At 41.8% G+C, this 23,414-nt stretch overlaps 1 protein-coding gene across 1 annotated transcript in view; it reads left to right on the top strand.

The window, feature by feature from the left end:
* Positions 1 to 23,414, top strand: part of Col19a1 (collagen type XIX alpha 1 chain) — a 319,373-nt gene that overhangs the window by 230,981 nt on the left and 64,978 nt on the right. Inside the window, exons 16-17 of the mRNA XM_026785603.1 lie at positions 13,486 to 13,539; positions 19,898 to 19,939. Coding sequence (XP_026641404.1) covers positions 13,486 to 13,539; positions 19,898 to 19,939 — 96 coding nt within the window. The remainder of the gene's footprint in view (positions 1 to 13,485; positions 13,540 to 19,897; positions 19,940 to 23,414) is intronic.

Below are 23,414 nucleotides of genomic sequence, written 5' to 3'. Positions count from 1 at the left end.
CTCAAACTCACAGAGATCCGCCTGCCTCTGCCTCCCGAGTGCTGGGATTAAAGGCGTGCGCCACCACCGCCCGGCTTGCTGCAAACTTTTTTATATAGGGAAAATTTCCCCAAAATATTGAAACCAAAGTGCCCTGATAAATCACTCGACGCCTTCCGTGTCCTTCAGTGCTGGTGTACCAGTGCCTCCTCTAGGATCGACTACAGAGGCTCTGCTGTGTTCTTATTAGAAGGATATTTCTTTGTCTCTGCGTGACAAGTTCACAACTAATGTTCTCTGTGGTTTCGTGCTCACGGGACTTTGCTATCATCAACAATCTCCCCAGGCGATTGTGCTCATTTGGTTACGGAGTTTCTTCCGCCGCCTTTGCAAACTGTTATTTCTCCTTTTCTCTTCCCGTGGTGTAAATGCGGAGACTTCCGACCCTCGCGGGTGTTACTTAGCCTCAGATGCTCTGATTGCTGTGACCGAGGTCACAGTCTTACTACCTTTTCCTTTGCAGCTGCCCTGTCTTCCTCCCTTGTCTTGTCGTGATATTCTAAGTCCTCAGGGATTTCATTGTCTCCGTGTTGTTTTCTTTCTCCTCACTCTCTGGGCCTATTCTGGCGCTTTTTCCCTCCATCTCTTCTTCTCACTGAGGTCTTTGAAATGCTATGGCAGATTTCAAAGCTGTCCCTGTGTGGCCTTCATTGATCCTATATCATATTGAGGGGTTCTGTCATCTTTCACAACAGAATGGCCCCATCTGGAGATTTTTAACTGGTTTTAAAAGATGGCTGAGATTTCGTTTCCCTGTCAGTTTAAGAGAAAGAGTTAAAAGAGTACAGCTGTGGCCTCAGACAGAGCCTGGGTTAAAACCAGATTCTTCTTCATTGACTGAACCTGAGTAAATTATTTAGTCCTACATATAAAAGAAGGAGAGTCCCCTTCTTGGATTGTTGAAATAGTTAATGCGATAATAAATACACCTATGCTGTAATTTTAATGTGTTCTTTCCACAATTCACATTTCCGCTATTGAAAGGTGGTGACTTGGAGAGATGATTAAGCCAAAGCTTCTCCATAGCTTTGCTTTCAAATTCTGAGTTTAATCTACATCTGTTAGCCTTTGACCTCATTAGCAGGATTAAGGCAGTTCATAAAGGAAATCTCCCCAGCGTGTGGCTAGCTCGCTATCTTGGCCTTCTGCCTTCGGCCAAGTGTGGATACAAGAAGGTCCTCATGAGATCAGAGGCCAGAACTTTAATGTTAGGCTCCCCAGTCTCAGGAATTATGGGAAATTCAATCTATTGCTTGTTAACTATCCTGTCCTGGGTATTCTGCTATAGCAGCACAAACAGAGGAAATGGGCTGTCACAGCTACCATCCTCACGAGTAATTGCTATGACTTACTAATATTGTTATTACAGCCACCCCCACTTTATCATCCCCTGCCTTGTCACTATTTTTGTCTGCCTTGGGATTTACCCCTGGATCTACTTTATTCGGGACAACGGGGCTGATGCTTGCTTTTCAACATCAGGACCATCTGCTTATATCTTTTTCTTTTTTGCTTTGTTTTTCTTTTCGTACCATCCTCTGTTCAAATCGTTGTAAAGAAACTTGGTCCAACACTGTTGGTATAAATACATGCTTGGATACCTTGTTAAATCTGATTGTCAACGAGAACAAAAGCACATAGGAAGGACTACTTAAGGAAAAACACCTTAGATCTCCTGATTGTCAAAGTCCTCCCGGTTGACTTTCTTTGTCTCCATGTGGATCTTCTTCAGAACCCAGCTTCTGGCTGTACTCTCCTCTGAGTTCCCACCGCTGATAGTTGAAGGTAACTAGATTTGGCTCCAAAGAAGCCACTCCTTTCAATAGAGCCCAGCAATAGGAAGTGAGATGCTCTACCTGGGGGTGGTGCGATCTCCTGATTTTAGAGTTTTTGTGCCTTTTATTGAACCACTTCCCTCTCTTGGTACTCTTTTCTCCTGTTTTTCTTCCAAGCTAATGTTTCCTTTCCCTCCCCACCTCACCTGGTCTGGATAACTACATAAAGAACACTTCATACGAGTGTATTAGAATGAAATGCATTTCGCACTTGATTCTGCCACAACTAGTCAATAATTGTGTAGTTTGGATGGGAAAAGTACTTAGTTTTGCCATCTGCCCAGTGGGGAACATACAAGTACCCACTTCGTTAAGCTCTCGTGAGCTCAGATTAGATTATCGTCTCTGCAATCACCCTACCCTGCAATCGAGGAAAAATGGGGGTCCAGATACTTATAGATTTACCATGAACTATGAAATATGAAACTTTAGAACTGCATCATCCAAGAATATTTGCATCTGAGGTGGTAGTAGAACGTAATAACAACAAAATAAGGATCATTTGTGGAGCTGTAGGCATAAACCAAGGAGTAGGGAGAATGTATGGATAAAAAGTCTCGTCTCCCAGCAGCCCTCAAATATGGCTTAATATGAAGTAGCTGGCCACATATCTAGGATGTCCCACTAGAATCCCAACTAGAAACACTCAGTGATTCTTCTAGCTTCAGAAATCCTGTCTTGATAGTTGAGTGTATGGAATGTATTTGTTGGTGGGGTATTTTTTTTTTTGTTTTGGGTTGTTTATTTGTGGGTTTGTCATTGTTGTTTTTGTTGTTGCATACATGCCAACACATGTATGTGTGTGCATATAAGTGAGCATATGTAGTATATGTATGTGTGTATGTATACATGCTTGCACTCATATTCCCAAAAATGCATAAGGGTAGAAGAGAAAGCCAGTGTCACCATCTCCTTTCTCACTGCAATTTACAGTAGATTGCAGGCTAATAAAGTGGTCCATTGTGAATTTACATCCATTTAATTTACAGAATGAAATCTCAAGAAATGCTGGGAAAACCAATTGATAATAAATATTAAGATCAATGAAAGGATCTATGTTTCATTTTTACATTTATTTAATTTTATGTGTATTTTGAGTGCCTACATGTATGTATTGTATGCTTGGTGCCTACAGAGGTCATAAGACATCTTTGGATTCCCTAAATCTGGACTTATAGGTGCTTTTGAAAACCATCATGTGGGTGCCGGGCACCAAACCTAGGTCCTCTGGAAGAGCAGCAAGTGCTCTTAACCCCTGAGCAATCTCTTTCGCGCCCAAGGATCTGAGTTTCCTAAAAACAAAACAATGCTTTCTCGAATTGTTTCTCTCTGAAGAACCTTATTGATTTTTTCCCTCAGAGTTATAGTCCAATCTCAAATGTTGTAATTCTAGTGATAATCCCACCCATGAGCTCTTTCCTACTTAACCAGTGCTCCCCACAGCTTTGCCTCCAATTGACTTGACAAGTTCCCAGATTAATCTGAATCTGGGGCCTGCCCTCTGTGAATCTAGAAGCAGCGAGCTCTTTGCTCTTTCCGTGACCATCTGTAAGTGAAGCCAAACAAACAAGGAGGAACTGGGCTTTTCTCATAAACATTTTCTTGTAAAAGCAACGATTGATTGAATTCAGACAGTATCTGGTACCAGGAATTGGGGGGTGAGGCATAACGTTGGAATACTTCCCTATTCCACGACTGGTGTTATAATGCTGAATCCCGATAGTAATTGAAATCCTGGCCTCAAGAAGTTTTCATCTGAGCAGACTGTGTATCAGTATATGACACACTATACTTAGTGTAAATGTGTTGTATTAAGTCCTGTACAATGTGTCACATGTGGGGACATATATGAGAAAAAGAAACATTGGAACATTAGCATTTCCAATCATTGTCACTATGCGTATGTCTGAGATCTTAGACTTCCTAATGAAAATCTTAATTATCAAGGAAAAAATAATTACTTCTCTGCCTTTCCAGCTAGCCATTTGAACAGTGGAAATGATCCTTGGAATATGAACCCAAATAACTGACCAATAATTAGCTTTCTACGTGTTCTTAAAGCAAAATTAATTTTACTATAATTTGAAGAGTATTCTTAGCAAAAATTTCCTCACAGACGTTTCTGATATTTCAAAGGTCATTACTGAAATTATTTAGAAATCCGTAAGATCAGAGATAGTTGTTTATTGCTCACAATCCCTATTTATGAGTCCTGGGAGGACCTCCTTATACTAATAAGACATTGAAGGGCTTTGGTACAATGAGATAAGTGGTATTGAGATAGCTCGAAGATGCTCAATCGGCATAGTTATGATCTCGAAGATGCTCAGTCGGCATAGTTATGAGTCAGGGAAAAATGGTTTTTGTTTGCTTGCTTTTTGTTTTTCTTTTTTTTTTTTTTAACAGAGTTGGGATCAACAAGCAAAGATCAGTGAATGAGGAGAAGTTAAGGAGCCACTGAGATCTTGACACAGTGTTTACGATGGGCTAATCTACATACATCAAGCACTCAGACATGCAGGCAGAGTTCATGATAAAAAAACAGTGGGGAAGGCACACTTATTCCTTTGAGTTTTGCATACTAGGTGGACTTGCTGGAAAGTGGCAATACAGCTAAGCCACTGAGAAAGCCTCAATTTTAACAGTAGATTCACCAGAGCTTTCAAGAATGTGCAGCCCCAAGTGAAATCTATTAAAAAGATGGTAGCCACAGTTCTTCATGTGACGCCATGATGGTGTGATAGAATGTCTGAGGTAACTGGTGAGAGATGTCATGGTATTTCTGCTCTTCACATCCAGCAAGGATTTAGCCAGATTCCTTAAATGCTACTAAGACTATTGCTGAAGGTACAAAGTTCCCGAATTGGACAGAGCTTTAATCCCGTGTATCAACCAGACACGGTTCTTTGCAACCTCAACATTTCTACTCATGCTAAGTTTATAGACCTCTCAAATCAGTGCGCATCAGTACAGTTGCATTGCAGATGGAGGTGTGTCTCCCTGGAGTTCATTAGCCATTAAAAGCTGCTGTATGTGCTACTCACATTAATCTAATGCTTTGTATCTTCTGGGGCATCCGAGTAAAGAATCAGAGCTCCACACACAAAAAACAGCAACAACAAAAACCCATAGCCCTGATTCACCTGCACTCATGTTGTGGGCAAGAGACTGATAATCTTTCTATACAAAGCTGTATTCTGTTTAGCTAGAACGTGTAAGTGGATTAACCAATGGCGGTGTGCCCTCTGTGACTGTCCCCTCCTCCTCTTCACTGAGGGTGACTTGTCTCAGTGTCTTCTCAACTGGTTCTTAAACACAAGTCTTTAAGAGAAAATGACCTCTCAGATGCCCTGGAGCTCGTGTTGCCTGGAGACTTGTCGCCATCCATGTTTAACTTCTTTCTTAGAATTGATTGATGCTCCATAGGACTGCGGGCACTTGCTAAACTTGAAACAATTGATTCCTTGAGTCTTCCCCAGCTATTCTGCAACCTGGAAGAGAAGCTAGGAAAAATAGCACATTTTTGACGATGTGGCTATAGGAATGCCTCAGTTCTAAGACCTCAAAGTCTATATTGCTTTTCCAACCATATACCAAGCTACTCTTGGCACATATATTCTCGGAGTTTATCCATGATTAACATCCTCTGCTTTATTTGAAGTTTTTTTTTTCTGCATGTTTCAAATAATCAAGTGAGTCTTTTCTCCACTTGCTGAAGTCGGTGTCCATGGACTGTTCCCTGTCTGTGCCAGCGTTTGCGTTCAGACGCAGTGTGGTTCCGCAGCTGTCTGGGAGGGCTTATTTAAAGTACTGCTGCACTAGCGGACTGTCAGCGATAAATCTCTATTACAGTAATCCATGAATTTATGGTACCCAGAGTACTCCACTGACTAAGAAGTTAGAAGGAAAACGTCACCATAAATGCCCATCATCTGATTAAGAAGTAGAGCTTAACACTTCAGATCAAACCCACGCGGAGCACTATTTTGCAGACAGGACATTTCATAACAAGAAGATGTGAAAATACGGGTGTCACTTTTGTAGATGTGTTGATCTTCTGGGTATCTGAATAACTGTTTTCACTTTTCTATTGGCTTGTGGCTCTTTACAGTGGGCTATATTCTTGCTACTGTGTTAGAGGAAACAGCCACACTGAGCCACCTGGATTTTCCCTCTCTACTCCCAAAGGTGAGTTTTACAAGATTAGGATTCTACATTCAGAACATGTTCTGTGTCCATGGACTACAGCTGTATTCAGGGGGGCGGATAACCATCTACATAGAAGCATACCCAATTCTCTCCCAAACTTTCCTGTCAACACCTGCTGCCTTTGCTACTCTGTTGGCACCACCCTGTTTGCTTTGCTGCTATTTTCCCTGTCTTCGGAGTTACTTTGAAGCCCCTCCCCTCACACACATACATTCCTTGCATTGTTCAGCCACGTTTTCTCCCAACATGCAAGAGGACACATTCTTACTGCAACCGTATTCTGAAATGTTCTGGCATATTGAAAGAATGCATACAGGTGGATGAGAGAGGCAAGAAACGAATAATTCTCAAAGAACTAATAATTGAAAAATAATAAACAAATGGGACTTTCCTTTAAGCAATAGGGTTATAGCTAAGAGCAAAGCACTTCTATCCTTCCATCTAGCCACACGGTGTTGGTGGATGAGACGTGCTAACTACACTCTTTGTGGTATGAGAAGTGAACCAAGAAGAGTCATCATCTTGCATTCTCTAGGGCAACACCTAATTTAAAAAACAAAACTATGATGACAATTACTACAAGTGTGATTTTAGCTAGAGATCAGGCCTCTGTATTCACTATAGCTATTGAAGTTTTAGGGCAATAAGACAAGAGAAATAAAGGCTATGAATAATAAAGGAAGAAGTCATAAAATTCTATGTGTGTATGATGTCATCTATATAGAAAAAAGGGCTCCCAGAGTTTCAGAAACTTTTGAAACTGTTACACATTTCATCAAAGAAGTAGGATATAAAGTCAACATTCAAAACCAGTCACTTGTTTCCCAAGAACAAACACGTTGAGAAAGAACTCGGGGAAAAACCGGCACAATCACAATAGCCTCAAAGAAAACAAAATACCGAGGAATAAATTTAGTCAAGGAAGTAAAATCCCTCTACACTTCATGTTTTGAAATGCTGAAGAAATAAATTTAAAAGGACCATAGAAGGAGGAAAGAGCTGTGTTCTAGTTTCCAGGCATCTCCGATGCTGGGGTCTCCATGGCAACTGAAATTGCACCTTCACCCATAGCCTCCTGGCCTCTCTTCAAGCGCTCTGACCCTGCCGCATGGTGCCAAGTCTCAGCTGCTCTTCCTTAGCCCTCGGATTCTGCTGCTTTCATAAGAGCAAACCCCGGACCACGTGGCTCCTTCATAGAGCCAAGGTAGGCAGCCAGCTAGGAAACGCAGCATCAGCCTCCTGTGGACCACGGCTTGCATGCTGACCTTGAGGAAGGAAAGAGGCCATCTCCCCAGAAGGTGGTGCCTTACTGATGCTGGTCTCTTATTAGTCACACTTGATTTCTAAGCTCCAGATGCAGCATTGGTTATCCCGGTGAAGCGAAGGTTTCACTTCCACAGACACCCCCACCGCGCAGAAAATAATATAATTTCTTTGTTTGAAAACCTATATTAAACCTCAGAGATCAGTTAAAATCAACTCCTGGAACAGGGCTCCTTTTTAAACTGCGGCCCTCTCTCTACACACAGATATGAGATGGAAAAGCAGTTGGTCAAAAAGCAGCAAATCAGTGTTTTTCAGGGCCGAATTCAGCTCCCACAGCCCCAGTGTCTGCATTCATTTTATGTCTTCTTTGCATTGACAATTGCAGATTGCTCAGTTCACGCCATCCTACTTGCCCTTGCCCGTGAGATTGAATATGTCAGCGTCGGTGCTGGGGTGTGTGTAGATTCAGTCCTTCCCCTGTCTCAGAGGCTGGCCAGACGGACACTGGCACACGACTTAGATTATCTTCCTACAGTAATCCCGTTAGTTTCTGGTCCATCTCTTCGAATCTTTTTCTGTCTACACTATCAGTTACATCTATAAGAATTTCAGTATTTTCAAAAGAACTCCAGCAGCATGGTCTGGTATTCCTCTGCCCCCCAGTGAGTGCCCCATCCTTCCAGTTTAAAACCTGTGACTCTACACTTTTGAGGTCCGAATCCTGTGTAAGTGTGACCTGACTGGTGCTTTCAGACGCGAGCTGCTTCAGCAGAATTATCTTGCCAGTGTTACTCAAACCCAGGAGAAGGATTTGCACCTCCTGTACTGGCACACTTTTCAATTGTGCGAGATAGAGAGCAAGCCCAGCCTCAAGCCAAGTCCCTCTTCAGCTGCTTCCCTCTCCTCCCCCTCCTCCTCCCTTCCCCGTTATCAGGGGTAACTTTCACAGATTCTTAATTCAACATATTTAAGTTGCTTCTAAAATTTGCAAAGCCAGACTTTACTGCCCGAGCGCTCTCAACGTTATCTTCCTTTTTTTTTTTGTTTAACTTTTTAAAATTGATTTTATTGAGGTATCCATTTTTCTCTGTTCCTCTTCCTCAACGTTATCTTCTAAACCCCCACAAAAAGAGTCTATTAAGCTCTGGTCACCACTCACTGACTTTTCTAACCTAATGTTTCAAATGTCATCACAATACAAAGACAGAAAGAAAAGAAGAACAAAAAACATAGTTAGGCCGATCACACCAACATCTCACTTTCCTGATGGAAATTTCTGTTCTGATTTGATACCTGTTGCTGTGATAAACACCACAACCAAAAGCAACTTGTGGGGTCATGTATTTTTCTTATAGGTTATAGTCCATCATCAAAGGAAGCCAACACAGGGTCCAAGAGGCAAGAAACAGACAATGGAGAAAAACTACTTACTGGTTTGCTTCCCCTTGTCTTGCTCAGCTAACTTTCTCTCATAGCACAGGTCTACCTGCCTAAGAATGGCACTGTTCACAATGGGCCAATTGCTCCTACATCAGCTAACAATTAAGAAAATCCCTATAGATGTGCCCACAGGTCAATCTGATAGAGTCAGTTCCTCAGCTGAATGTCTCTCTTTCCAGATGTGTCAGGCTGACAAGCAGCAATTAGCTATCACCATCTTTCATGCTCAGAGATCAACAGAAATAATATTATGAAAATGACTGTATTATCAAAAATAATCTACACACTGAATGAAATTCTATTAAAATTTCAGTGATATTCTACAGAAAAATCAAACCAGAAAAACTATAATTCTGAAATTCACATGGAGCCACAAAAATATTCCAGATAGTCACAGTAATCTGAAGAAGAAAGAACACAGCTGGAAGTATCATAATATCTGACTTCATGTTACACTACAGATTTGGTGTTTACCTTTCTACTCTAACAGTGTCCACAGTACCTTCCAGTACCACGAATACAAGTCAGGAGGGGCAAAGGCTCAAGGCAGGCACCCGATCAACTTCCCCTCATTTAGTGATTTCTGTAGGTATTGTCTTCAACAATAGGGCTTTCCCATCAGCTTGTGGAGAAAGATTATAGCCTTGACAAGCAGCCTGCGTTCTCCAAAGGAGTCTCACTGGGAATACAAACCAACTGAAGGGAAGAACCCACGGCCAATGATAGATAAACAACGTAAAGCAAATTCAGATATAATTTTGTGCACCGTTTTGTCTCATAGTGCTTTGTTTGAGAATTTTTTTTTTTTACCTTGCTGATCTTTTGCTCGTATATTATGGTTTCTGATTGGGGGTTCTGTTTCTATATATGCATATGTTTCTTCTGGTTTTTCTTTGTTTTGTTGGTGTTGTTGGTGTTGTCTATTTAGTTGGTTGGTTTTATTTTGTCCTGTTTTGTTTTTATTTTGTGCCCATTTGTTTTCTAAAGATAAAAAAATAGAAAACAGATTTGAAATAGTGGTGAAGTGGGAGGGATCTGGGAAGAGATGAGGGAGGGAAACAGTGATCAGAATATGCTATATGAAAATAAAATTCATTTTAAATTAAAAAAGAAAGGAAATTAACATGGTATTAGCAAAGGAAAAGAATAACCAGACATACAGAGTCATGAAATAGATAAAGATACCTAGTTTTTGACACATATGGCAAAAACATACATTGGGGGAATGACAGTCTCTTTTAACAAATGGTGTTGGAGACACTGGATATCCATATATAGAAAAATGAAACTGGAGACATCTCTGCCTCACTTGCAACCTGTACAAAAATCCAAATATATCTAATTCCAAATGGATCAAAGACATTACTGTAAGACTCAAATCTCTGAAACAGTTAACACATCAAGACACAGGCTCCTCAGGAAGTACTGCCAACAACATCAATTCACAACATCTAAAAGCTTTTGTACCTCAAAGAAAACAGCAAATAGAGTGAAGAGCAGCCTACAGAATGGGAGAGAAAGAACTCAACAAACTAAACAGAAAAAAAAAACCCAACTGAGCCAATAAAAGGGCTATTAAAATGAGCAGTTACCAAAAGATGAAGCACAAATTGATAATAAATATATGTTCAATATTCTTGGACATCAAAGAAATGAAAATTAAAACTACATTGAGATTCTACTTTATTCTAATTAGAATGGCTGCAACTAAGAAAATAATTGACAACAAATTTTAGATATGAAGAAAGGAACCCGCATATACTACTAGTTGGGATGTAAGTTAGTCCAGTCACTGTGGTAATTAGTACAAAAGGTCCCCAAAATACAGAAATATATCTACCTTATAACCCAGATATACCACTTATAGGAATATACCCAAAGGATGTTAAGTTAATAAGAAAGACTTTTGCATATCATGTTTATTAAAGCACTATTCATAACAGCCAGCAGTGAAATCTTCCTTGGTGTCCACCAGTAGATAAAGAAGGAAAGAAAATGTTTATTCATGTGTGCACAATGAAGTTCTAGTCAATCATAAAGAATTAAATTAGGTTACTTAGTGGAAAGTAAATGCAAATTGAAATTATCATTTTAAACAGAAGTCAGAATCAGAAAGACAAATATCACATGATTTCTCTAGTTTTTTTGGGTCCTAGATTTTATATAGATGCTTAAACACGCCCTCCCCCCCATACACACACGATGAAAACAGAAGGTGCAGGGATAAGACCAGCAGGAAGAGAGAGGATGAGGTTGGGATACTGGACGATAAATATGACAGAATACATGATACACTTGAAAGAAGCTGTTCTCATGAAACATGGCACTATGTACAATGAATACACATCGGTTGCAACAGAAAAAGAATAGGTCAAAAATGACTTTAATTTTAGCCTACCCAGATGACAGTGATTTGAGTTTGAGCCAATTAACAACTCTAACTTTCTCTTTCTTTATCTTTGAATCATAAACAGTGGTGGCACATTTATTGCAATGGCATTGCAAGAACTTAATGAGTTAAATCATAATAAATGGCACACAATTAGCACCATATAAATTTGGAATGTTATTATTTGATTGATCCTTAGACTCTATTCAAGAGACAATATTTTTAATTGTTCTACTCTACTTAGAAGCCATCATAATCAATTCTCATACTAGGAAGAAGGCATATGAAACTAAATTGATTTATCTTATCACAGTAATTGCCTATAAAGGTTCCTATCATGAACACACAGACTGAATTCTTGACACTTAGACTCCTTAGTGCTTTAACACATAGTCGATGCTGTTACCCATGGTGTCCAAAATTTCTCCTTGCCTCATAGATGTTTTCAGAAAGATTAACATATATGGAATAGCTTGCCTCCTGTTAAGAATAAGTTATTAACTGTATGTTTTGGGCTAGAAAGTCTACAGCTGCCCTCAATTCAATGGTTGACTTCCTCATTATTTCATCTAACAACTGGAATATTTTACACAAGGTTGTATGATGGAAAAGTGATGTGGGAGTGTCATATAGCAATCTGTTGATTTCATTGGTTAAGTAATAAACAAACTGCTTGGGCTCATAGCTTAAAACATAGGTGGGAGGAGTAAACAGAACAGAATGCTGGGAGGAAGAGGAAGTGAGCTCAGACTCAACAGCTCTCCTCTCAAGGGCAGACGCCTCAGAGAGACGCCATGCTCCCATCTCCAGGGCGGACGCGAGAGCTCTGCTCTCTAAGGCACATGCAATGAAGCTCCGACCCAGGATGGACGTAGGCTAGAATCTTCCCGGTAAGACCGGTGCTCACAGATTATTAGAGATGGGTTGATCGGGATATCAGAATTAGCCAGTAAGGGCTAGAGCTAAAGGGCCAAGCAGTGTTTAAATGAATACAGTTTCCGTGTAATTATTTCGGGTAAAGCTAGCCTTGCGGGCAGCAGGGTGCTGGGGACGCAGCCCCGCCGCACCTATTACAACAGAAAAGTACATAACGTCATGAGAATTCTTTGGCTCTATTTTTTTCCAAGCAAGGTAACAGCATCATCTTTCTGGTCACAGCCAGCTCAGTTTGCTTTCAGGTCCCATTATTGTCTCAAGTATTACAGCAACTTGCTCCCAGGAATCCATCACCCCACCCTCATGTCCTCTGTGTTTACTGACACAATACCAAGATTTCATATTTAAATGATCTTCAAACACAAGCCATTTGTAGGAAACACCTGGCAAAAAATGTTAGCCTGCATTAAGTATGTCCACACTCCTAAGATCTTAACCTGAATCAGAACACAACTAGCTATTGTTTCTTCAAATATTTTTCTTCACATTTCAAAACTTAAGTTCTCTCTTTAAAAATATTCGTTGCTCAATGGGGCTCCTTAATTTGTTCAATCATCTAATTTATCTTCTTAGGTAAAACACGGGGAATTTTGCCTCTGTAGTATTTTCTCTCCTCCTAGATTTTGAGGTCTAGATGAAGTATATGCATCTCCTGTCTGAGATAGCTCAGTCTAACTTGACTGCAGCTCCTTCATAAAATAATGCTAAACTTGGTGTTTCTTATAATTCTCTCTCGAAAATGTAACCTTTAAAAATCTTAGAGAACTCTTCTCTACCTCTTTTCCTGGTAGCTCTAGAGATGGACGGCTGTCTACTTAATATTTCTATCCAGCCGAATCTGGATATAATGCCAAGCAAATAGTCCCAAGACAATAACTGCCAGTATTAAAATGCCTTAGAAGTAAGGTTTTACAGGTCTGTTCCTGGTCTAAAATATGTATCCCATTTTAGGATTCATGTGTATCCCATTTCAAACAATTCTAAAGAGTAAATCAACAAAAAAAAATGTACTTCCCCACATTTTATGTTAACAATATGTGGTACTGTGCATTTCTGCAAAACACTCATTCCATCCTGGGAAAAGCACAGAAATAAACTGAAGTTATGACGTCCTTCCTGGAATAGTGGGTGGAATTCCTTTTAGTAGAGAGTTTGATGATGCTTGATGTAAATGTTTCCTGTTGCCACTTATGACTGTACTTCCGGTTCATGTAAGACTTAACGTAGAAAAAATAACTTTAGAAATCTGATTCTATGTTGATAACCATGAAACTCTTTATTCAATAGGATATTTGACAAAATAGATTCTGGGTGTATTATTTAAAGACACAGTGTTTCAGGAAATGTGTTTGTCTTTGCTTTCTCCTGCAGGGACCTCCTGGGCTGCAAGGACTACAGCAGACTTTTGGCGGCTACGTCAGTAAGGTACAGCTTCTTTTTTCCCACAGCTTGTGGGTGCAGCGATCTTTATGTGGTTATATTTGTAGGGGGCAAAAGCATTTTTAATTCCTAACATCTCAGACCTTGAGACATATGCTCAAAACATTTTCCCATACTGAACATTATGTTTCCCAATTTAAATCTTTAAAAGGTTCCTAGACATATTATAAACCAAGAGTTGGGTTTTAGAGAGTTTGAAGTCATAGTTCACAGTTTGATAATGAAGAGCTAGAAAAAATTATTTCTTATCTGAAGCTCTGGGTCATACCACAACTGAACCTCTCCAGACAAAGGTCCCAGGCACACGTCCATAGATGAAGGGTGAGAGCCTCCCCAGGGATGGATAGGACTAGCTTGTAACTTCTTCTTTCACCACATCTGGAACAAAGACTACTGCCATGGAAGCACTGGAGTGCCTAGCTCCTGAGTGTACCCGAGCTGATGACTACACAGGTAGGAATGAAGTCATCGATGGGTTCATCGTTCAAGAACAACACATGGGCTCTAATCGCATTGGGAAACCAATACAGAGTCATTTTGTCTTTCATTGCCCAAAAGGACAGCAAGGGGTCCTTTCTGTAGCTACCAGATCATCGCTCATACCTTGTACCACAGAAAAAGGTAGAGACAGACCCTTGTGTTTTTGCTTTGTTTTCTGGCATTTGTTCCCTATATGTTTCTGGAACCAATACTGCATCTTTGTTCACACATTTCCAAGATCGTGTATTCCAAATCAAGTCTTTTTTTTTCAGGATTTACTTATTTTTCTGAGTGTGTGTGTGTGTGTGTGTGTGTGTGTGTGTGTGTGTGTGTGTGTGTGTGTAACACACATGTTTGGTGCCCACAGAGGCCAGAAGAAGGTGTTAGATACCTTGTAAACAGAGTTTCAAATAGTTGTGAGCCACACTGTACTGGTGCTGGGAATTGAACTTTGGCCTTCTGCCAGAGGAGCCAGTGTTCTTTCTATCCTTCAAGCTCCCAAATCAAGTCTTGAAGACACCTGGTGTTCAAAACTACCTTTTCATTGCTTTCCAAGGACAAATTGATTAATTAAAAAATCTCAGTCTTTTGTTCGCCAAATTAAATTTAATGGAAAGGCCTGAGAAATCCATAATTGACAAATTTAAAATCAAACATGTAAGCACTCTGTTGGCTCTTGATAATTTTAAGATCATGATCCTGTCTTGAATCTTAAATTTTCCAGAAAGTGCTATGTTAGGATGGTTAAAGTGTTTCCTGACTATTAAATATCTTAACTAAATTGCTACCAACTTTTTTTTTAAAGATGAGAAGCTGACAAGTTTTAAAAAAACAATGTAAGCCTGAAGGGTATCTAAATTGAATCAGCATAAGGACACTTGTAATGACCTCTACTGTTATAAAATAGGACTTACAATAAAAGCTTCAAAATAATGAGAATAAGTTGATGTCACAAGTCAGCTAGAAAAGTTGAGGTGCTATAATCTGTCTCTCTCCCCATCAGTACAGATGTACCAAGTCGCTGCTCAGCTGCTTAAATTTTTGCTAACCCTTGCAAAACTTTTAAGACTTCGGTCTTTCCAGGTCTCCCAGCACTAGTTCTAGATATACTTTTTCTTACTGATGAGTCAGTTTCTTCCTAAATGAAAATATATGGAACCTTTGTACTTTAGAGTCTGAAGTTGAAAACGTTAATTTTCAGACTTTAAAGTTATACTTACTTTAACGGGAATTGAGCTTAGCAGTTGAGTGGGGAGCTTTGAGAGTTGCACACTGGTACCTGGAGCTCAGCTGTTGTCTCTCCTAAAAGAACCTCCGTTACTATCGTTGCTACTACATAGCTGAGCTTCATGTTAGTTTATGTGTGCTCTGAATGTGACTTTGGGGCTGGAAGATGAGAGCACAGGGAGAGGAACCAAAGCTTCTTTTTCCCCTAAATAATGCAACAGAACCCTTTTGAGTCAGAAGTGTGTATGTCTATTGTGATTGTTGGGAGGTAGCTTATTAAACAGTTTATTCTGTTTCCTCAGGAGAGTAGATGGGGTTCCTACGCTGAGGTCCCACAAGGATCGATAGGGAGCCCCACCCCCGTGACCCACACGGAATGCTATTTTTTGTATTGTCACCGTGTCTTCTTCACAAAGCAAAGGGCCAAGTGTGCTGTGATGAGCCAGATGCATTTTTCACTCGGCACTGCCCCTGACACCCCCATCTGGTCTGGGATAGTAAGGTTGTTGCGTTTTGCAGTTTGTTGCACGCCTGATGGTCTGGCTATAACAAATGAGCGGAGTGGAGGAGGAGCTGAGATTAAATAATGGACCATGTATTGAGACATATAAAGTGACACTCCAAGGTTAAAACAATCTTCCCTTTTAAATTGGCATTGATTTATGTGATGCCTGTGTCGAGTCCTGGACCTCAGCTCTCCCTCTGACAGGAGCTATGGCTCGTGCGCAGCCCAGATTCTGCTGAGGCAGCTGCTCAGGGGAGGGCGGGCAGCAAGCACACTCCTCAACATGTCCCCTCCCTGCTCCAGACTAAAAGACTGATGGCTTGTTCCTCATCCCAGCAGTCTGTGCTTGCATCTCACTGTCGCACCCAAAGGAGAAACATGGGCCTAAGAAACCTCTCCCTTCACAGCACAATTCAAAAATAGAAGAAAAAAAGGAGAAGAGAGAGGAAAATGGGAGCGATTCACTGGAGGGTGAAATTGGAAGGATTACATGTGTGTTCTCATGTGCAATGATGGAAAAGAGAGTAAATTTCCCTCCTATGACAGAAATCATTTTCAGACAGTTGCTCTTATCCTGTTGGGTTGGTTGCAAGCAGCATCAACTCCCTTGTCCTCCAAAGGAAAGTCTGCTCACTACCCAGGCACGCTGTTCTTCATTGTCTTTATCTCTGGAAATTTTAGTCCCCTTTAGATAGGTTCCATCACCTTTTAAAGTCATGAGCTCCATAGACGGAAGTGGAGTGCTCTTAATGCAGACTGAGCATTGAGCTCCGTACAGGGAAGTGGAGTGCTCTCTATGCAGACTGAGCACTGAGCTCCGTACACGGAAGTGGAATGCTCTCTATGTAGACTGAGCGCTGAGTACTAGTGTGGCATACATCTGATATGTTTTCAAAGATCGACATTGAAAATGCCCAGTAATGTCATCTTGCGCCATCATGAGGCTCAGTTTGAGCTGTTGGAGATTGATGCAATACCTCCCAGCAACCAATCCCAGTGTTCCCTTCTCTAAGCAGTTGATCCAAAACAAATGATAGCAAAATCATCTATTTCCCTTCCGTGTATCAAAGTATAACTTCGCACTGATGTTCACAGACTACAAAGGACAGAAAACTCTTGTCCAAAAACAGACTCCAAGGTCTTTCCAAACACAGAATTAAATCTAACAAGGATATATAAAACAAAGCCTTCCTTGGTGTCAACCCTTCTGGTCCCTAAAGAGTTTTTTAAAAACTAAACTTTAAATCCTAATTTCCTGAATTAGTTGCTTGTCTTGCTGCTGTGACAAAATGCCTGAGAGAAACAATTAAGGAAAGGAGGGTTTGCTGGGGCTGGCAGGTAGATGACAGGGAGGTCACAGCAGTAACAGCTTGAGGCAGCAGGTCGCATTGCAGCAGCCCCCAAGAAGCAGCAAGAGATGGATGCCGGTTCTCAGCTCACTTTCTCCTTTCTATTCAGTCCAGATCCTCAGCCTTATGGGATGGTCTCACCCATATTCAGGGTGGGTCTTCCCACCTCAGTTTCCCTAGTCTAGATTACCCCTACACAGACATTCCCAGAGATCAGTTTCCATGGTGATTCTAAATCTCATCAAGATGACAGTCAAGATTAAATGCATGGTTTCCTCCACTTTCCCAAGGAATAACTGGATTTCTTGACCTGGTTACAGAGTAAAACAAGTATACCGTGTTCTGATGGTCTTGATGATTTTCTAGACTAAAGCCATCAGAAAATCAAAATTTGGGAATACTATTAGAACAGTATGACTTGAGGCTACAGGGAAATTACTATATCCAAACTACCTCAGCTATGGTATGGTACCCTGGAGTTTGCTGGCATACACCAGGATATACCCTCACCAGAGATACTCCATGCTCTTCTGCCCTGTGCTCCATGCACCTGGAGCTTCAAAATCTAAAGGTCATGTGTAAAGACAAAAGCACATGCCAGCATCCCTGAAAATATCCAAGCAAAAGTACAGCTAGGGGGACATGCTGATGTTTTAGGAACAGTGACTGACACCATGCCAAAGTGACTAGTGTTTTCAGGAACTATCTGGAGTTTGCTTCTGTGTACATTAGGGAGGCTAGACCAGATGGCCAACTGAATGTCAGGGACAAGAAAAAAAAAAACTGATGAAGGCATGCATGGTGGCCCGTGCCTATAATCCCAGCACTAGGAAGGTCAAGACAGGAGAATCAGGAGTTCGGGGCCAGGCATGGCTACATGGTAAGTTTAAGGCCACTTAAGCTTACTAAGTCACTGTCTAAGCCACATGAGAGCCTGTCTCAGAAAAAGGGGAAAGGGGATATAAGACAATACAAGATTTAACGGGCTAGCTTCTGTAGACAAGAGGGATAAGTGCAGCTCTCATCCCCTAATTATTTTTCAATCATAAAAGAAAATTAATATTTTTTAAAAGCTATTCAGGAATACTTTGTGAAGACAGTCACTGTCATTCCTCTACTTCTGGATTAATCAGTGTTAAAGTTCATGTCACCCCATCTTTTCTTCTCATATGTATGCGTGCATGGTTCTCATTCTATATTTTAATTTTTTGAGTATGAATTGCTTCTAGAATTAGATACATAAGTCTAAAGTAGAGAGAAGAAGAGACATGATAGGTTTATGAACTTCTGTTTGTCTAAACAATACCCTAACCAAGAGCCAAGTCTGAAGGAAGAGCAACCTTCTACAGTTAGATGGGGAGAGAAGGAAAGAGGCCCGAGACAGAGATAAAGATCAGAAGAGGGAGCCCAAAGAGGGACAGGGGCAGCTCAGGTTCCACTCAGAGAACACAGTAAGCCTAGGACAGGAATTCTTCAAACCACAAGAGCACAAGTTTCCTACAGGAGATGCTCTAAGAGCAGGGAAGCTAGAGTCAGAGAAAGTGTGTCTGAAGTTAGTACTGCATCAATTACCCGGGCTGCTGGGAACATTGAGGCCATTTAGATCTTGGAAAAGTTGTTCAAGAATGGGAAGCAAGTCTCTGGTGGTAACAGTGTTTTCTGTTGTGTCTGCAGAAGATAGAACAGGTGGACTGACCAAGGCAAGATAAAACGTTTGAAGAATTTGGCCAACTTCAGCTACAGCTTACATAAACTGTCCATTTTCATATAACAGCAATGATAACATTTTTTGAGAAGGCAGAGGCACGGCACACACGGGGCTTATTGGTGATCAACAGACAAATTCACTCTAAACCAGAGAAGAGGAGAAATAGGTTTATTCATTAAACCATAATAAGAGCAGTCAGTATGCGCTGTAACAGAAGAACCAGGAGCCACCAAGGCAGTGATATGCAGGACTTCACTTGGGAGAAGTCCTGATCCCGGCAGGGTGACTTACTATGCTTCCCAGCCTGCAATTCCTTCTGCAGGAATGGGGACATTCATAACCAACCGGTCAACGCTGGGGTCTGGGAGGTTAGCATGAGCCACATGCGCATGTCATTTTCAGTTTTCTGTCTCTACTTTGCAGATTAGGGGAGTCCTGACTGGTGCTAGGCAAAGGCCGAGGTCACCTGGCTGCAGTTCTGAGGTGTCCAGTTACAGGTTCTGCACAGCTTAAATTTTTCGGTGGAGGATTTCTGGACCACACTTGTTGAAATTCACTAATGAGAGCCTGTCTGTCCTCTTCCGGTCTTTAATAATGGTCTCTGTCTCTCAACACCCAGAGGGTTCTGAGGCTTAAGTGTTTCTTAGCAATTTATATTTAACCTTTTCTGCGTGTTGACAAGCACAATCATCCTCCCAGGGTGAGCAGAGTCAAATTAAGGCAATAAATATTTGCGATAGAAAAAGCAGGAGAGTCAGACAGCAACTGAGTTTGGCTGGTACGCATATGGAGAAGGGAGTCAGGCCCCTGAGTTGTGATGTTTCCCCTGTAGAGATCACCAGGAAGGAACAAATGGGGTCTCCGACGCTGGAGATATTTATTTAGCTGGTATTTTAACAAGATTGAATATTCATTACATTAACAGGAATAAAGATTGAGAATGACAAAAATGTCTGCCGAAGTGTTATACATAATACATAAAACATAAAGTACTAACATTTGGCTAGATGCTTTTAAAGACTGAATGCATTAAAAACAACTGGACTTTTTTGTTTGTTTTTTTTTTTTCCCCAGGGAACTGGTGAACACGAAGCTGGTGGCCCAAAAGGAGAAAAGGTAATGCCAGGTTTTTTGTTTTTGTTGTTTCCAAAACCATTAAACTCTTTCACCTACTGGGGGCAGCAGTCCCTGTGAGCAGGCACCTCCCCTGACTGCTGACCAGCAGCTGGATGCTGCCCCTTGGGGGCGCTGCTGAGCAGGGCTGGGCTATAAGGGAGGAGATCTGTCAAGAGAAAACACCTTTAAGACAATGGGGATGTTCTGTCCGGAACTCACCAAGGCCAGCCGGCCCGGGTCTGAAAAAACATGGGATAAAACCGGACTAGCTGAACATAGCGGACAATGAGGACTACTGAGAACTCAAGAACAATGGCAATGGGTTTCTGATCCTACAGCACGTACTGGCTTTGTGGGAGCCTAGGCAGTTTGGATGCTCACCTTACTAGACCTGGATGGAGGTGGGTGGTCCTTGGACTTCCCACAGGACAGGGAACCCTGATTGCTCTTTGGGCTGACGAGGGAGGGGGATTTGATTGGGGGAAGGGGAGGGAAATGGGAGGTGGTGGCGAGGAGGAGGCAGGCATCTTTAATAAATAAATTAATTAAAAAAATAAAAATAAAATAAAAGAATTAGACGAGAAAAAAATTAAAAAAAAAAAAAAAAGGAATGGTCAGGAATCCTTGCAGGCAGCCAAAACCATCTGAAGGAAGATCCAAATGGCAAAATGCCTATGGCTCAAACTCACTGGTTTTCCGTTCTTAAAACAGAGGCTGCCGAGGGATTATTTTGTTTTGTTTTCGTGAGGGTTCATCATGCCCAGTAGTAGTCCAGCCAAGCAATTATTTCAGAAACAGCTTTCAAGTTCAAACACCAGTGTGCTTCCATTGCTTTTCATTGCTCGCACACGGAAGCCTGGTTTTATCGTTTGTGAAGATGGCAGATTAACTTTCCGACGGAAAATATCACTCCACTCCCATCTGATTGTAAAGCCGTGATGACCTTGGACTGTGAGTGTGGACACAGTCGAAGAGGCATGGTCAGAAAAAAAAAAAAAAAGCCCGTTAAATCTGCAGACAGGAATATGAAGGTTTGAAAAATATTGTATTCTGCGGGCAGATGGCCCTTGAGAACTGCCTTCATTCATTCGCCCTGTAAAAGTTCTCCTGATTGAGGGCACGATACTATGACATGAGTCTGAGAAATAGGACTTCTGTGTCTTCTAAATCAGCACAATCTATTCAAAAGACGGCGAGTCTCTCTCCTGGAAGTATCGTTAAGAGATCCTCTCAGCAGGAACCGTACATTCCTTATAGACTGGCCATTCAAAAGGAAAAGCCTGCAGAACACATAAATAAAACATGAACACTCTGAAAACGATTTGAAAATGATTCCATAGCAATCCAAGTCACTCCAGTGTCTTGGGTTTCGAACAACACTATTTCCTGTGAGTCAATAGCTTGTAGCGCCATCCCATCCTTGCGAAGGCATTCCATTGCAAGACATCACTATTGGACAGACATAGGCTGCGGGGTCAACAGGGCACAAAGCTTGTCACGTGGCACAGCTGTGTGGAGAAGGGGGTGCGACACTCTTAAAGCATTTAAATGATGATTCATTTCTTGAAACCAAACAGCTGGCTTCTGCGTCGCCCTCCTCGTTGGCAAGCACATGTCACTTAGAAATTCTTAAGACCTCGCTGATGAGAAACTTGATTCTGGAAAACAGGTGTATCTCAAACTCCAGGGACAGTTTCTACCACTTGGAATCTCTTCTAATTGCTTCAGAATCCAATGGGGAGTCAGGAAAAGCTGGTGGCATATCTGTCCCGTCACCCTACCCAAATAAATGATCTAGAAGAGTCTACAGGGAACTTGTCACTGAGCCTCGTACCGGTGCACCAACAGAAGGGTTTTTTAAATGACCGGTCATGAAGGAGCGCCACTGCCAATAAACCATGCATCGAGTAAATGGGGAAACCCTAGTGTAGCAGCTGCGGGAAGAAGGCAGTCAACTCCACCTGCACTTCCACTTCCTGTCTATTCTGGATCCATCTCTTGGCTTTTTAAAGTTGTTTTCCACAGTGAAAGTGTAAACGCCTTAGTGTGGGTCTCTGCCTATGCTTGCAATGTGGCCAGGGGCTCTGAATTCTGATTGTACATAGACCCCCTGGGAGAGGATGAGGAAAACAGATGCCTGCTCTGAGACCTCACACACGGGGACTCCGAGACCAGTATTTCTGTTACTTAAACACGTGTGAGATGATTGTGACATGCCCTCGGGGTTGGGAACCACTGAGGGGTGGGAGGAGCATCAGCTTTGGGGTCAGACATTGACAATGGCATTTGCTGCTGTGTTACCTTGGGAAGCCACCTCATGGGCCCCAAGCATCGGTGTCCCCATCTGTACAGTGGGCACAATCATCTACAGAGAGGATTAAGATCTAATGAGATGAACTCACCTGGAAGCGAACTGGGCTCTTCATAAACATCGTTTTTCTTCTTTGTTTGTGCCTTCTGCTCATAAGGCCTCATTTAGCTCTTTTTTGCTATGAGCTATTGCCATTCTTAGTGCCTTGTCTTCTTCTGCTTTGCACACCCCCAAAGTGTGGTGGAGGGTTGTGTATTTGCTGTCTATTTGGTCGGTACAAATGACTGTGGGACAACGTGGCAGAGCAAGGACTCCTGGGAAAATGGCAGCTTTCTCCTGGAGCAGAATGTGGCACAAACAACAGCACATGACCTTCTAAGCAGCATCAGAACCGTCGGGCTGGAAGACGGTCTTCTGAGGCTCCGCAAATTCATCGCTGCCTTTCCACTCATATCTACTGCGATAAGCCACTGCAATGCATTTCAAGCATGAAAAGAACCCACATGTGTCTAATATTATACCTAAACATTTGCGAGATTTCACGTGCAAGATGTGTTCCTATGGTTTAGCCAAGGCCAACCCCACCCAGGGAGGGCAGAGTGCAGGCTTTGTTCGGTCCCTCTGCTGTCCGTCACTGGCGCTCTGCCTACCTCGGTTCAAACATCACAGCGTCGTAACCCCGACCGTCATTCTTCCACCCATGCTTTGTTATTCTGAGCAGATGTGCGTTTTTAAGTTATTCCTAGCCCCTACACTTGCTTACTTCTGGTAAACGAGATGAGTCTAATTGTCAGGTGTATGTTTTCTTTATGACTATGTTCTGGGGATGTTATAGCACAAACCTGCTGAGTGACACGGAGGTCAGTTTAGAGTTTTCCAAACCAGTTAGTTACACACTGGTGCCGTAAGTGCTCACTGCCTTCTCTATCTTCCTATATTGAACATGATTTACTCTCCCTAGAAATCACATACTGTTATTCTTTCGGTCCCTGCCCTAGCCACGCCCACTCCTTTTTTACCTCTGACCTCTGCCCGCCATCTTCCTCTTTTGCTCTCTCCTGGTGTGGGCTTGGTCTCTCTTCTTCTTCTTCTTCTTCTTCTTCTTCTTCTTCTTCTTCTTCTTCTTCTTCTTCTTCTTCTTCTTCTTCTTCTTCTTCTTCTTCT

The sequence above is a fragment of the Microtus ochrogaster genome, linkage group LG2 (genome assembly GCF_000317375.1).
Source record: "Microtus ochrogaster isolate Prairie Vole_2 linkage group LG2, MicOch1.0, whole genome shotgun sequence".
Lineage (NCBI taxonomy): Eukaryota > Metazoa > Chordata > Mammalia > Rodentia > Cricetidae > Microtus > Microtus ochrogaster.
Note: the sequence above shows the minus strand (reverse complement) of the source record. Positions and strands in the feature narration are given on the sequence as shown.